We start from the raw sequence: 14,618 nt of genomic DNA, 5'->3' as shown, positions 1-14,618 counted from the left end.
CTCGGTGAGACATAAGAAAAGTGTTGGAAGACGGGTTTTTAACTCTCAAAATATGAGGTTTAGGGCCTAAGGGATTAGCCAATCTTGATAACAAAGCACCTATTTTGTTTCCCCACCTGTAAAATTTATATTTAGTATAGTAAGCATGAGTTTTCACTTTTTGTAGCCACATGCAAATTCTTTTGAGCTACCGCCTCTTGCCAAGATTTCCTGTCTTCTCTATTATTAGACTAGTTGCATACCCTGGTCCTGGAGAACATTATATTGTTGATATTATTCTCGATTACGCCTTGCTACATATGACATAATATATCCCCTCATGACAGTTTTCAGAGTACGCCACAACAAAACTGGGGTATCTCAATGTTGCAGATTATCATCAAGTTCATCTGCCCAATGGGATTGACGATAAGCCCTAAAGGAAGAGGACCTAGACAGATAAACTGGAAGGTTGTTGTAATTGCAGTTGAAGAGTCAGTGGGGCATGATCAATTGCAACAAAAATTAAGGAGGAATCTGTGATGAATCTGTTCATTTTTATTGTTTTTATTATTATTATTATAGTTATTATAAATAACAGCTATTATTATTATTATTATTATTATTAATAATAATAATAATAATAATAATAACAACAATAATAATAATATTAATATTAATGATGATGAATCTGTGATTAATCAGTTCATTATTTTCAATATTATTATTATAAAATTTTCCACAATAGTGGAGTGTTGTGGGTCCACCAGATGTGACCATCGAATCTTCCAATCAGATCTCATTATATTATCATTTACTGCTACTGATGAGGAAGAAGGGGATCCTGAAATATTGTTTAATTTTTTTAATCACATATTATCATTATTAGTAAACTGTATTCATATAACAACAACATATTATGCAGTGCTCTACAATATACAGGGGTTGCAAATGACAGACAGATACACACAATGACACAGGAGGAAGAGATGTCCCTGCCATGAAGAGCTTACAATCTAAGAGACGTGAGAAAAGTATCTCTGTATCCCCAAGCAGGACCCAGTGCAGACGCTGAGCCATTGTAGAAGAGATTGTTTGAGGGGTCCCTTGGAATATCTGATTGCAGCTTCAGTTACAAAGATTGGTTGTACAACACGTGGTGCCAGTAAAAAGGCTCTTCATCAGCTCACAGTTGGCTTTGGTTGCACATCCACGGGTCAGAAACACTAAAAATGAGAAAAAATGAATATTAAAATAAAAAGGACATTTTTATTGCAAAGTCACATATAACAATCTTAAAGAGGACCTGTGAGTGACTTTACAAGTCCACATGAATCCATCCCTGACATTTACAATATAAAGAAACAAATTATTTATTATGAGAAGCTCTGCCTTTTTTTCGTAATAAAGCTGTCATTGAGCTATGGCTGACATTGTCTTTTGCTGCTTTTTGCCTTTATTTATTATAAACCCTGATGAAGAAGGACGCCAGTACCTGGAAACGTGTTGGCTGATGTCCATTATTCTTTTACAAAATGAAAACGTATTATTTTGGTCTAAGCGTGGTTCAGTCTTTCCATATATAGTGACTTTGCCTAAGCTAAGTCTACTGCAGACAGGAGGGATGATTGCCTTAGTCTCCTCCAGTAATCAGACTGCAAATTGTAATTGTAAAGCAAGTCACAAGCTGTGGGAGGGTGCAGCAGGGACTGATCTGTGCCTGGCATTTGTGAATATAGCCAAGAACTGCACAGACCCTGGGATTTATTGGACATTGTCATCTCTGAGCCGTTGTCTATAGGTTGCCTGAACAAAGATGGCTCCATCCTTCTGGAGACAATAAATACATTGTTAGGGGGAGTACTATGATCTCTGTAAGATGGAATAAATACAAAAGCAAAAACTACATTTTAGCATAGTTTAGAGGGGTTATCGCTTTCCTTACCTTCTTGGCAGTCAGTGCTGCTCATTTCTTGGTGTCACAGGGACAGGAAATAAGGAGGAAAGATATAAAACCTAGCAGAAGTTTTAACTAACTTGGGTGACTGGGGTGACCAATGAAGGAATGAGCACAATATCAAAGCAGACACATACCCTGGAAACCTACGGTTCTTATCATGGTAAAGCAATGGTCGGCGTCATTCCTACAGGTTACCACTCTGGAGCTACAAGTACCCCTCCCAGTGCAAGAGCTTTGCCGGCAGTTCAGAGCCTCACCTGTAATGAAATGACAGAGATCAGCGAGACAACGACAGGAAATTCCTAAATTACTAAACACTTTGGGGCTAATTAAAAATATAATCTGTTCACATAGCAAAGTAATGATCTCCTTGCAAGGGATATTTCACCTAGTATAGTATATAAGATGCAGGTCAGATGGCTTCAACCATCCAATCATGTGCAAGAAAAAATGTGTTTTCTTAAATTTCTTGGTTTAATTTCTTGATTAGTTATTCTTTACAAAGTGAATAATCCTCTGTAAGATAATTATTGATAGGAGAACGCTTGAAACAACGTCAGAGAACCCCTTCTATAATTATTATATCCACAGATCACAGTATATTAGTGTGGGGGTCAGTGGGAAGAATTCCTCTTACATTGCTGGCCAGTGGGAAGAATATCAACCTTACAGATAGCCAAAAAGATCATTGGTATCACTTAAACTGACCTGAGAGTCACAAATTGCTCATTGCTCAGAGAACCCCAGCAACCTCTGGAGGAACCCTGGCTGAAAACATTGAATTAAAAGGTGTTTCTATAGCACAGTCAGAAAAAGGACCAACAAATAGTTTTTGTTTCTTCATTGCATATACCAAACGTTAAAAAAACAAAAACAAAAAAACAATGAAATGGATATTTTGCAAGCAGTGAATTTTAATAAAATGAAATATAAAAGGGGCCAAATATAACTCAAGAAATATTTCAGGTTGATGGTTTATTCATTCATTTATTCATTAAATTAATTCGCCTGAATTCTTTCAATCTTAATAATTTCAATATGAAGCCAGAAAAATCAATGCATTTCATTATAAAGTTTTAATCATTTGAGAAATCACAATACAAAGAAACATAAAACAAATTTAATTTCAAATACATTGTTTGCTTTGAAAAATGCTGAAATATTTATAAAATTTAATAACAAATTTTATTTTTAATAAAATGGATTGTATAACAAAGAACAAGCAAATATATATATATATTATTATTATATTTACTGACAAGCAAATATTTGCAGAACAGAAATATTCTAATTTACCTTGCATGAAGATGACCCCCAGGATTAGCAGAGTGATTCCTGCCTTCATTTTGATGCTGTGCAGTGTGTGCAGTGGACTGTGTAGGAGTCCCGCGCCCCTGGCTTTATAACACTGAGGCAGACTTATGTCACACATCATATTTCATATATTGCACAAGTCCTGCAGGAAATATTTGGTTGGTACGACATGGAATTTGTTCACATCCTGTTTGCTTTGCAGCTTGAAAATGAGTCCAAAGATTCCTCAAAGGGCAGAAAAAAACACAAGGAAAGCACTGGGGGGTTTACACTTCACGAATGTACAGGATTGTGGGGCATTGGTGTGTTTTACAGAAACAATTTGATAACTTTTCCAGGAACTCCATTCCAGTAAAATTCTGCAGATATGTTCATCCAATCATGAGCAAACAGGCACAATATATAAAATAAGGGGTCACCCCATTGTGTCCCTTGTGTCACTGAGATGGATGGGGGGTCACCCCCTTGTGTCACTGAGATGGATTAGGGATCACCTCCTTGTGTCACTGAGATGGATGAGGGGTCACCCTCTTGTGTCTCTGAGATGGATTGGGGATCACTCCCATGTGTCACTGAGATGGTTGAGGGATGACCCCTTGTGTCACTGGCAGTAGGGATCACTTACCCCTCCCCCTCCTATAACAGTACTTTATGGAACCACCTTTTTAATTTGTGTCTTGAGTCTGTTAGGATTTTTCAGTAACAGCTCTTTCGGACTCAATACAATATTTATTCATTACAGAGTTCTAAGTTCAGTAAGATTAGATGATGACCATTGGTGGAATAGGTGGAATGCACATTTCATAGATTTTCAATGGGATTTAAGTCTGAACTCTGGGCAACACAAGCACATTCACCTTTCTCTCCTTCAGCCACTGTGCTGTCAGTTTTGCTGTGCTTCAGGTCATAGTCATGTTGGAAGGTAATGAAGGTGATAATTTTCTGGCAGAGGGCAGCAAGCTTTCATCAATGATTTAGTGGTATTTTGCTCTATCCATTTTTCCTTCTGTCCTGACAAGTGCCCCAGTCCCTGCAGCAGAACCCCCCCTCCACCCCCACAACAGCATAGTACCCCCTCCATGCTTTACTGTAGGCATGTTATACTTTGGATAATGAGCTGTATTGGCTTTCTGCCAGATGTACGGTTTGGTGTTGAGATTGAATAGCTGGATTTTGGCTTCATCTTACCATAACAAATTTCTCCACTGGACCCCTGGATCTTCAAGGTGCATTTTGGCAAAGCTTTGTTGAAACTTATTGTAGCCATTCCTGAGGAGTGAATACCCTCTCATACAAGCCACATTTGTGGAGCTTTTGTGATATTGTTGTGAAATGTGCATAATGCTCACTCTTAGCCATTTCTGTGACTGCTTCAAAGTTGCCGCAGGTGTCTTGGTAGCCTCTCTGTCCAGTCTGCTCCAGCTCGGTTTGGAGGAATGGGCTGATCCAGGGAGCTTTCTAGTAGTACCAAACACTTTCCATGCTTGAATATTAAACTTTATTGTCCTGCTTGGGGTTGATAAATCTTTGAAATGTTTTTGAGGACTTTTGCCTGTCCAATGTTCAACACAGAAATTTTTTTGAGCCGGGTGGGAAGAAAATGTAGGTGGGTGGGAGCCCCTGTATTGTGACCCAACTCATCAGTAACCACCCAAAAACAGCAGGGTGGTTACTGAAAAGTGCCAGGTGGTGCACCCAGCTAAAAGGTGCTGGGGAGAACACTACTGTCCATAACTTTATCTATGAGATCTTATGACAGTGCCTTGCCACCCCTAGGTGATTGCATCTTTTTATTGACCCTATTAACCACTGGAATGTTCCAGGAATGGCTATTTTTATGCTGAAATAATAAAATGATTACAATTGATCATAGAAGCTAATTACATAGCTTGGTGTACAATAGTGATTAATTGTTCCTGGTTCAGTTTAGGTTATCTTAGAAGGGAGGGGGTCCATTATCTATCTCAGTGATTCATTATTTGTTTACTTAGCTACCAAGAGTTTTTGCAGTTGAATGTTAGAAGATACATTGAGCAAATAGAGCTGAAAACATAGGACTTATTTATAAATTAATCCTGCTAATGCATCTGAAATTCGCTGAGAATTGTTCAGATCTCTCATGACTTTCCCATTTATTTTTTTAATTCCTTCTCACATTATGCAGTTTAAGGTCAGCATACCAATGCATTTGGATAGCAGGAATGGGAATATCAGGTTAGGGGGCAAATGTACTGAGGAGGAACTTTTAGGGACAAAAGAGACTCAAAGACCCAGACCAGAAGGTAAGAAGGATCATCCATAAGAGGTGGTGTAGAAGGACCATTTCCAGCACAAGGGTGGCTTTCTGTATATTTTAAATATTCAAAACCATGTTTATAAACTCATTATGGGAAAGGAAATAAACCAAGGAAATAATTGATGAAACTCTTTATTTTCAAGATGAATACATCATTGCAAGATCAGTTTATTAAAAAGCACTGAAGGGGTATCTGTAAAAGTATTGCGGCCACCCCAGGTACCTCGGTTATGTTGTTAAGCCTTTATTATTAAAAAAAGACTTATACCCAGCAATTTGGCTCTCCCCTCAGACCTTCCAGGCTTTACCACTGGTCTGCATGTTGGATTATCAGTCTTGTTAACCAACAGTAAAGCTGAGGTCAGCAGGCCAAAGTCCCAGATGAATCCAAAATATCAGAATATTAAAAATCCATTGTTTCAGGGCTTATGTGATGCTCTCATAGCTGAGGATATGGGCAGAACCCCCATAAGAAGGACCCCATATACCATAAAATAATCAGCTTATGACACAGGTACTATCTAGAGGGGTATCTATGACAAGTGAACGAGGATTTGGTACCTTTGTAAATGTTAAAAAACTGCTAAGGAATTAGAGTTGAAAAAAATCTGGTTCAGTAGTGCTAACCACTGAACCAACCATGCTAATTACAATTCTACTAATCCTGCTAATGTAATCATCATCATCATATCACCATATCTTTTATTTCTTATCCTTTAATTCAATGTATTTATTATTTTATTTATTTTATTACATTGCTAATTTTAAGTTTAGTTACTTTACATCCCAACATGGGCTCACCCTGCAACAAATCTGAGAGTTAAAAAAAACTTACTTTTATTTGAATTTGAGGATCATCAGATTGCCCTGAACATGGTTGTGGTGCTTCTGTTATAATTAATATCCAATTATTATTACGTCTAAACAAGTTGCAAATATCTGGATTACAGAACAGAAACAGAAACTTTAATCCTTCTCCATTCCAGAAACAATTTTGCTTTAAAAGTCAAAATAATATGATTATCTTTTCTATAATACATTAGATCTAAGAACACGACAATTCAGATGGAAATTTTACATGTGAGAAAATGTAAATGTCAAATAGAAATCTCTATTTCTCTAATGAGATGTTACCCAACAAAACATACAGAGGTAGAAGAGGCGCACATTCATTTGTAGAATACATTTATACATGGTATCTAATTGTAGAAAAAGCGTAAACTATTCAACTTCTAGCAAAAAGCAAAAACTGCACTCTGCTTTGATCTACACAGCTCGGCACTTATCACAGAATTAAAAAAGGTTAAGAAAATGTCTATTACAGCCAAAGCCAACTAAGGTCACCAAACATTTCAGCATACCCTCATGGCAAATGAAAGGTTCTCTTTAAAAGCCTAAAAACTAAGAAAGAAAAGAAAGAATGAAAGAATGAAAGAAAGAAAGAAAGAAAGAAAGAAAGAAAGAAAAACCTTGGGCTCCATGATAATCAGGTATGTCCAAAGTCCGGCCCGGGGGCCAATTGTGGCCTGTGTTCAGCCCGCAGCCTCTGTCATCACAGGGAATCTCCTAATTCATTATAGTGGGCATGTGCTGTATGGGACCTGCACGGACCACGGCCACTCTGATTCCAAGAACGTGCTCTGCACAAAGCCCGCACTGACTCTGGACTGTGTGCACAGGGAATCCCTCACGTCACCCTGGTGGGCCTGTGCTATGCGGGACCTGCGCAGACCACGCCCACACTAACCCTGGTTAGTGGTCGGCCACCACACATTTTCACCTCACCAAATCAGGTCCTCCTTGCAAAAAGTTTGGACACCCCTGACATAAATGACTCCCCTGCCAATTCATCCGAATTTATCGTTTCAGTTCCTATTAAAACAATGACTCATTCTGCCACCTAGTGGCCACTTGTCAAAGTGCACAGCTGTCACAATTGGAGATGCTATCTGTATAAATGAATATTATGAGCGAATTGACAGGGGAATAATTTATAAATACCCCGCCCCCCCACCCTTGTTAATGGCCTACAATATTTTTGCCACCATGTCTCCTGGCAAAGCTGGAACCTTGGAATCCTGAGACAATGCACCCTACCTCATTGCAAGAGTGCATTCTGATTAAATTTCAAGCTCCCCAAACTTCCAGGAGGCACAGCGTCATATGGGTTTGAATTATTCATTATAAATGCCTTTTTAAAGTGTATATGGTTGGGGGGGGGGGGCTGAGGTGTAAAAAATGTGGTTTTTCCATGAGCCATCAGAAGTCCACTTTAAGAAGCAGAGCCCTAAAGGTCACAAAAATTATCTTTGTCTGGTTACTAAAGCATTTGGTTTACTAACAATTTACAAAAACATACAATCGTGTAATCAGCGAGGAAATAAATAATGTTAAAAAGTTTTTTTTTGCTTTAAAAAGTAATTCCTCTGATGATCTTTAAGATGATTCCAAACTGTGCCAGCTCGTGTAGCTCTAAGTGACTGAAGGCCTCCCAAGGACAGATGACGGTGATGTCTGCAATAGAAAAAATATGTTTTTTTATTGAATTAAGTGTTAAGCTTTTTGTAGCTTAACACTTAATCCTCCCTTAAGCTAGATGTAGTTTTTAGTAGAAGGGGCAGATTCTTGACCTATGTATGTAAGGCCAAAGATTTTTTTGGTTTTAGATAAAGTATGCAATCGTTAAGACACCTGTTGGATTTTTCTTTGCAAACTTTGTGAACCTTTACAATGGATTCCACCCAATGTCAACTGCTTTAACATTCACTTGCTGAAAAATTGAACATCATAATATGGGTTTTAAACCTAAGTCTGCTCTCACCTTGTTGGAGTCACTCACACACGATATGTCATAAAGGCAACTTTAGTATATACGAGGTCTGTCTATGAAATAATGAGAATGATATAATGACTGACTTTTATTTATTTCTATGACAATTTTAATGTTTGCCCCCTGCAATATTCTCTCCGTTCACATTTAAGTACTGATGTTGTCTTGGTTTTGTTTCAAGATCATACTGGAAGATTCGGGTTTTAGATCTTTCAGCATGATGACTTTATGAAAAAGTTTGGCTCCACCTTAAATTGCTGGAGAATGTCAGCACAAATTTCCTTGCGGCTCTCTTTTTGCTCTGGTGTGAAATTTTACTTAAAATGTCACACTGACGCATTGCTCAACTTTTATTCTTCTCCTGATTTCAGAACATCAGGGGAAACATATCTGTATTAAATGGTGACTGACAACAAACTAATTAGTCATACTAAAACTGGTGGCTTTTGTCCTGGATGTTTGGAGAAGTTTACACATTCATGGCAAGAGATCAGAATCATCTCACTGCTTTGTGATAGGGATAAGAACACATCTCATTATTTCATAGACAGACCTCTTACATGACTATCTCAAATATGCCAGAAGCAGATGTATTGTGATGAATTCCGCTCATGTGTCTAAGGTATACAAAGATGCTAATATCATTGCAACCCTATGCTTATTTTATATTTTAGCTAATCGAATACCAACAAGGCTGCTATAATGAAATAAATCACCTTTTATTGGAATTTTATAGAAATTTTTTTTTAAAGTGCAACAGTTACAATTGAGCTCCATTGTTTTTCCAGTGATTGGTATCCAGTTGTACTTATCCCTACTGAGACCCCAGCTATTTTCTCTCTTCCCTTCAATCATTTCTAAGGTAATGAAATCCACTCAATAAATTCAAAAGAGATGCTGTATGATCACATCAATGGCTTACCTGTTCCAAGCCCCTCCATTCCAGGAATATCGTCACCAAACCTAAACAATGTACAGAAATAAGAATGTTATAAGAAATAGGAGAGGCAATTCCTAAAACATTCCTAATTTCCTAAAAGTTGAACTAGTCCAAATGTATAGCCTGGCTCTGTTCAAGAAATTCCTTTTGCAGATCTAAATAATAAAATGTATATATCTGAAGAACTTAATTATCTATTATATAGAAAATAAATACATTTTTACATTACATTACCTTGATAGGAGGAGACTTGAATGATATTAACTCCAGTTAAGAAATTGGAGATTGCTCTAGAAATTAATTAAGCAGCCAGTCCTCTATATGACCTAGAAACAGCCATTCTCCCTTAAGCCCCGGGGCAGACTTAGCTTTGATTGGAGACTTTTAAAAAAAGAAACCTCCAATATATTTTCAATGGGTAGACAACAAGATATGTTTACCAAAATGCTCTTCTACATGATCCTGTCTTGCTCTGCTTGCAGGATATCAGGACTAAAGAAAACCATTTATAACCTACAACTTGCCTATACCTAAACTGAACAACAAAGCATGAAATAGCACAAATTATTGGGTGAGTCCAATGTTAAATAAAGTATACAATTACCCTTTGACTCCTTTTTTTGGCGGCTTGCTTTTGAACTGACGTGTTTGTCTCTGCTTGAATTTCGGAGGTCCCTTACGAGGTGTGGTGGGTCCACCTTGGACGTTAGCAGGAGCCAAGGCGCTGGCTGCAGGTGAGCTGGAGTTCATGGTTATAAACTATGTATTCCACTCTCAGACACCTAGATAGGGAGAAATGCATTGAGTCTTATTATCTGTATTTATGTTGTGTTAAAGATGGGTGAGTTAGAATGGAACAGCCTATGCTGAACTGAATAATGCTGGCCACTAATTGATGATTTTACTGTCCCACCTCCATTCTCCTTTATATCAGTGGTTGTTCAATGTGGCTGGGGAGTCAGTTCTTGAAGGTGATGTGTTGGGAGAAGTAAAAATGGATAAGTGTTTGGATCAGAGAGACTGTGTTAAGGGTCACAAGAAATGAAGAAAAGTTACTAATCCTTCCTATGAGTCAATTAAGCTCTGCCAACCACAAAATATTTAGAAATTTGAAAAATAATTGCATATTAAAGATGAAAAGGAAAAGACTAGTTTTTTTGGCAATTAAAGATGTATTTAGTGTCAAAACTCACATACAATCATCATGAATATTATTCATAGGTAGCAAAATTACATACATTTAAAGTAGGTCAGGCTCATTAAAACATCATGGGATATGTGACCATTTATCTATACAAAGGAATCCCTATATATAGAAGAGGATATAACATCCCGTGTGCCGACGCCTTTGCCAACAGATACTACGTTGTAATTTACCTTAACATTCTCAACATATGCCCTGAGGAAGCCTGTTGGCACACGGGATGGTATATCCTTTTCTATATATTGCTAGGTCTAATGGGGTGTTCTTGGTGTGTAGTGATCTAAAAAAGGACAACCAGTGAGATGGAGATTCATGGGCACCCAAGACATGCTATGGGAAGAAGGCAGGCCAATGGAAGTTGCAGGGTGCATTGTGGGTAGAAGGCAGACAGGAAGAAGCAGTTTGACTTAAAGGATCTGCTTTTAACGTCTTGATGTCGGATACCACAGAACACCTTCCAAGGTTTTGTGAAGTCTACCCACTGATAGCACAGAGCTGTTTTGATAACTCAGGGGAGACCAGCAAAATATTAGGTTGAGGATTGGATTGTTCATAGTTTAGCTAATCAGTAGATATGGATTGAAGGATTTTCTCTTTTATGTTTTTTTTTTGTTTTTTTGAACACTAGATGTCTCTTTAGGACATAAAACATCCTCAGTCATAGTATTGCAGCCACTCTTTTTTAGCAATCCAGAATTACATTGACTTTCTTAGTCATTTGGTTTCTTTTGGCAATCACCAACATAACCAACATAACCAACAATTATGATTATCAGGGCTTCAATTTAAGCTACAGTAAATGCTTCACCGATGGCTGTCTTTAGGGTCCCGGCTTTCACAGAAAGGTTGTGTTTGTTTGCTGACTTGTTAAATTATAAGATTTTGTTTTTCAGATCTTTCCAGAACATTTGGGATTTGTGCTCCTGTAATCTCCTTTGTCGATAATTACAAACCTTTCTTTGCCCGATCCAATTATTCCCTGAGATCTGATCATCAAAGGTCAGAAGGGCTTTGTAGGATAAATATAACTCCATAATCTGGTACAACTACTACTGGTCACTATACAATCCCTAATGTGATATAGAAGCAACGTAAAATCTCAAGAAAGACTGGATTAAAATTGTACAACAGGAAAACATTCAGGCCTTGCTTTAGCATTCGTGTTCTTAACTTTAGATATCCAAATAAATCCAAATAAAAAAATCATCACGATATTAGTACCAAAATGTCAGCTAAATCACACAAAGACCAAAAATGACAGACGTGCAACATATTGAAAACTCTCGTCACTACAAAAACATTCCTTGTAACATTTTTAACTTGTTTTAGAGTACCTTCACCACACATGACTTCATTATCATTTTGTAATGGAAGGTATATTTATTGATCAGGTTCAAAACAATTGAGAAGAGAGGCAAAATGGGAATTTTTTGTTGGTGATAAGTTGAAAAGAACAGCGTGTCCAGCCACCAGGGGATTATACAACCTGAAATTTAAAAACAATTGCCGGTCTGATAAACCAATAAAAAGAAAGCTGCAGAACATGGCGTGCACGAGGCAGACCCACCCATCCCACATGTGAGTAGCTATGGCCTCTAAGGATTACAGAGAGAATTGGATTAAGATGTATTAGGAGAGCTTTTTCAATTAATTATACCTCTAATGTTTACAGGAGTTTATAGGTTGCCACTTGGCAGCCTGGTTATTCTACACAGGTCAATTCTGGGATCTCCTGCAAGAATAATGCTGCACCTTGACAGTAGTGATTCACAGAAGCAGCTTTATCCAACAAAGTCCCAACACAAGGACTAGGCAGTGATGGTATCAGTCCCAAATGCCCAGGTAATTCCCGGGCACCAGAACCAGAAAGGATGAAGGTTATCATTTACAATATTTATTGCATACCTTTTCTTTTAAAGTAAGGAGTGGGCTTGCAGAGAAGCAGCATGGAAGGTCTGCTTTAAAGAAAACACTGCAACAGTTTTAACAATACATTATAGCAATCATACAAAGCTTTGAGTTTATTGTACATCAATACCAACAAGACACAATACTCATATATGACCTCATATCAGTGTGATTGGTAGAGATCCATCACTAGGACTGCGGATGGATCCCTACACATATAGAACAAACAGATCCCTATAGAGTGCAATATGTAATAGTGTGTAATATGACTACTTGCACTCATTTGGAGCAATGTGTAAATAACTTTTAATGGCTTCTCTGTGCTACTTGTTTAACCACTTCAAACAGAGCCATTGGTTCTATTGCAATTGGTGCTACTCCATACAAGTAATCACATTGATTTTATCAGTAATTAAGCAACCACTAATTAATTATTTACTGTCATTGAAACACATGACCCTGGAAGGTTCTCAAGTGGGAATGTTTGAGGGAATGTCAGATTCCCTCTCTTATAATTAGAGCCCTAGGAGATTCTGGCTGACAATTGAATAATGATTGAAGATAGCATAACTTCACTTCATCTAATTAGCTGAAAACTCACTTAAAAAAACACAATGTACTCCATTAGTTAGTCAACCTTCTTTAGTTGAGGTCTGTTATGGTCTTTATAACTACCTTCCAGGGCACTGGGATGGTTTATAGTAGCAATCAGTGCTTCACTTTTCTATGAATGAGGCAAAGTTTGTAAACACTCATTGAAACATAAAATATTACCATCTACCCATACCACTAGAATCATCTAATTCAAGAAATCAAAGAAACAGAAAAATCTGCAGCTATGCCCAAGTGAGCAAGAAGATCCAAGTGAAAAACAATCTGTAGGTCACCCCATAAACATTACAAGACCGAGAAACATGACCAGTCAGAGACATACCAAGAATTCCATGGAAGGAAAGGAAGGGAGGGGGGATAGAAACTTTGGAAAAGAGTAGAAATATAGGAGCTATAACTTGTAACAGATAGGGGAAAGGATGGAGAGAAAGAATCTCAGCAAATGAAAAGAATGAACAATGAATGAAGAAATAAATGAAAGAAAAGTTGAACAGCAACGAGGAACAAAAACTTATAAAAAATTGTTGATGTAAAGCAAGGAAGGGAAGGGAGGAAGGATCCTCTACAAAAGAAAAGATGGACGCAAAGAAGGAACGAAGGAGAAAATTTAATAAGAGATGGGAAGGAAAGAGGTGTAACGTCTAACAAAATGACAGATGAAAAGGAGGGAGGAATCTCAGCTAAAGAAGCAGAAATTTTAGTAAAGGGTAATAGAGAAGGAGCCAGAATGTCTAGCAAAATAGCGAAAGGATGGCAAAGAAGAGAAGGTAATGGTCTCTATACATTACCAGGATGACTTCTTAAAACACTTCATTTAGGTCAACCAACTGAAAACCCCCAAATTACAGTTGCAAGAATGATCAGAGCCCTAAAGGAGTTCCCATTCATTGATGGATCCTGAGTTTGGAAAATACTCAAAATAAAGGAGAACCATAAAAATATAATTTTAAGAAATAAAATCCAGGAAAGTTGATGGGTGTTGATCCTGAATCCTCCTAACTCTAAAGATGGCCCCATATTGGACCTTCTAGAACTTCTTTACAGCCCAAAACAAAGAAATTATTTCTACATTTTAACATATTTTATTTTATGAAGATCCCCGAGCGGATACTCACAATTCTCCACCTGGCTTCACACAAGATTCTATCACAGCTCCCGCTCATCCTCTACAAGTACTCTGAGAAGGTTAAGCCGATTAGGCAAAGATTATCTCTGGTTACCTATTAAGAAGTACAAGCTTTCCTGACCTCCGACAGATGGAGCCGCGGGGAGATAAACAAACAAAGACAACAATGCCAACTGCTAATATGGCGCCTCCTTCATATTCTTCTCTGTGTGTGACCCACTGAATTCCTCAATGCCCACCACCAATATGGCACATTCCCATATTCCTAATATGTGTGACCCCACTGACTTCCAGAATGCAAACTACCCCATATCCACTTTGTTTGTAACCCGGTGTGAATGTCAACAACCAATAGGCCACCCTGTTCATCCAATCAAATTCTTTGTGTGTTTGTGACCAACCTAAATACCACAACGCCCACCACCAATACGGCGGCTCCCCTTTGTGTT

General features: G+C 37.8%; 1 protein-coding gene and 1 long non-coding RNA gene across 2 annotated transcripts; both read right to left on the bottom strand.

The window, feature by feature from the left end:
• Window positions 1-829: 829 nt before the first annotated feature.
• On the bottom strand, window positions 830-3,387 carry LOC140336950 (uncharacterized). Its single transcript, XR_011921968.1, has 3 exons — window positions 3,236-3,387; window positions 2,074-2,196; window positions 830-1,205 (listed from the first exon to the last, which is right to left on the bottom strand). It is a non-coding gene; the product is annotated as an uncharacterized lncRNA (long non-coding RNA).
• Window positions 3,388-5,665: 2,278 nt separating this feature from the next.
• On the bottom strand, window positions 5,666-14,296 carry PDE6H (phosphodiesterase 6H). The gene is made up of 4 exons (XM_072420409.1): window positions 14,159-14,296; window positions 9,924-10,101; window positions 9,302-9,342; window positions 5,666-8,063 (listed from the first exon to the last, which is right to left on the bottom strand). Exons 2-4 carry the CDS (start codon window positions 10,067-10,069, stop codon window positions 7,960-7,962), a joined length of 291 nt encoding a protein of 96 aa, XP_072276510.1. The 5' UTR covers window positions 10,070-10,101; window positions 14,159-14,296; the 3' UTR covers window positions 5,666-7,959.
• Between the last annotated feature and the right edge of the window lie 322 nt (window positions 14,297-14,618).

This window comes from Pyxicephalus adspersus, chromosome 8 (assembly GCF_032062135.1).
Source record: "Pyxicephalus adspersus chromosome 8, UCB_Pads_2.0, whole genome shotgun sequence".
Taxonomy (NCBI): Eukaryota; Metazoa; Chordata; class Amphibia; order Anura; family Pyxicephalidae; genus Pyxicephalus; species Pyxicephalus adspersus.
This window is presented reverse-complemented; position numbering and strand designations above follow the sequence as displayed.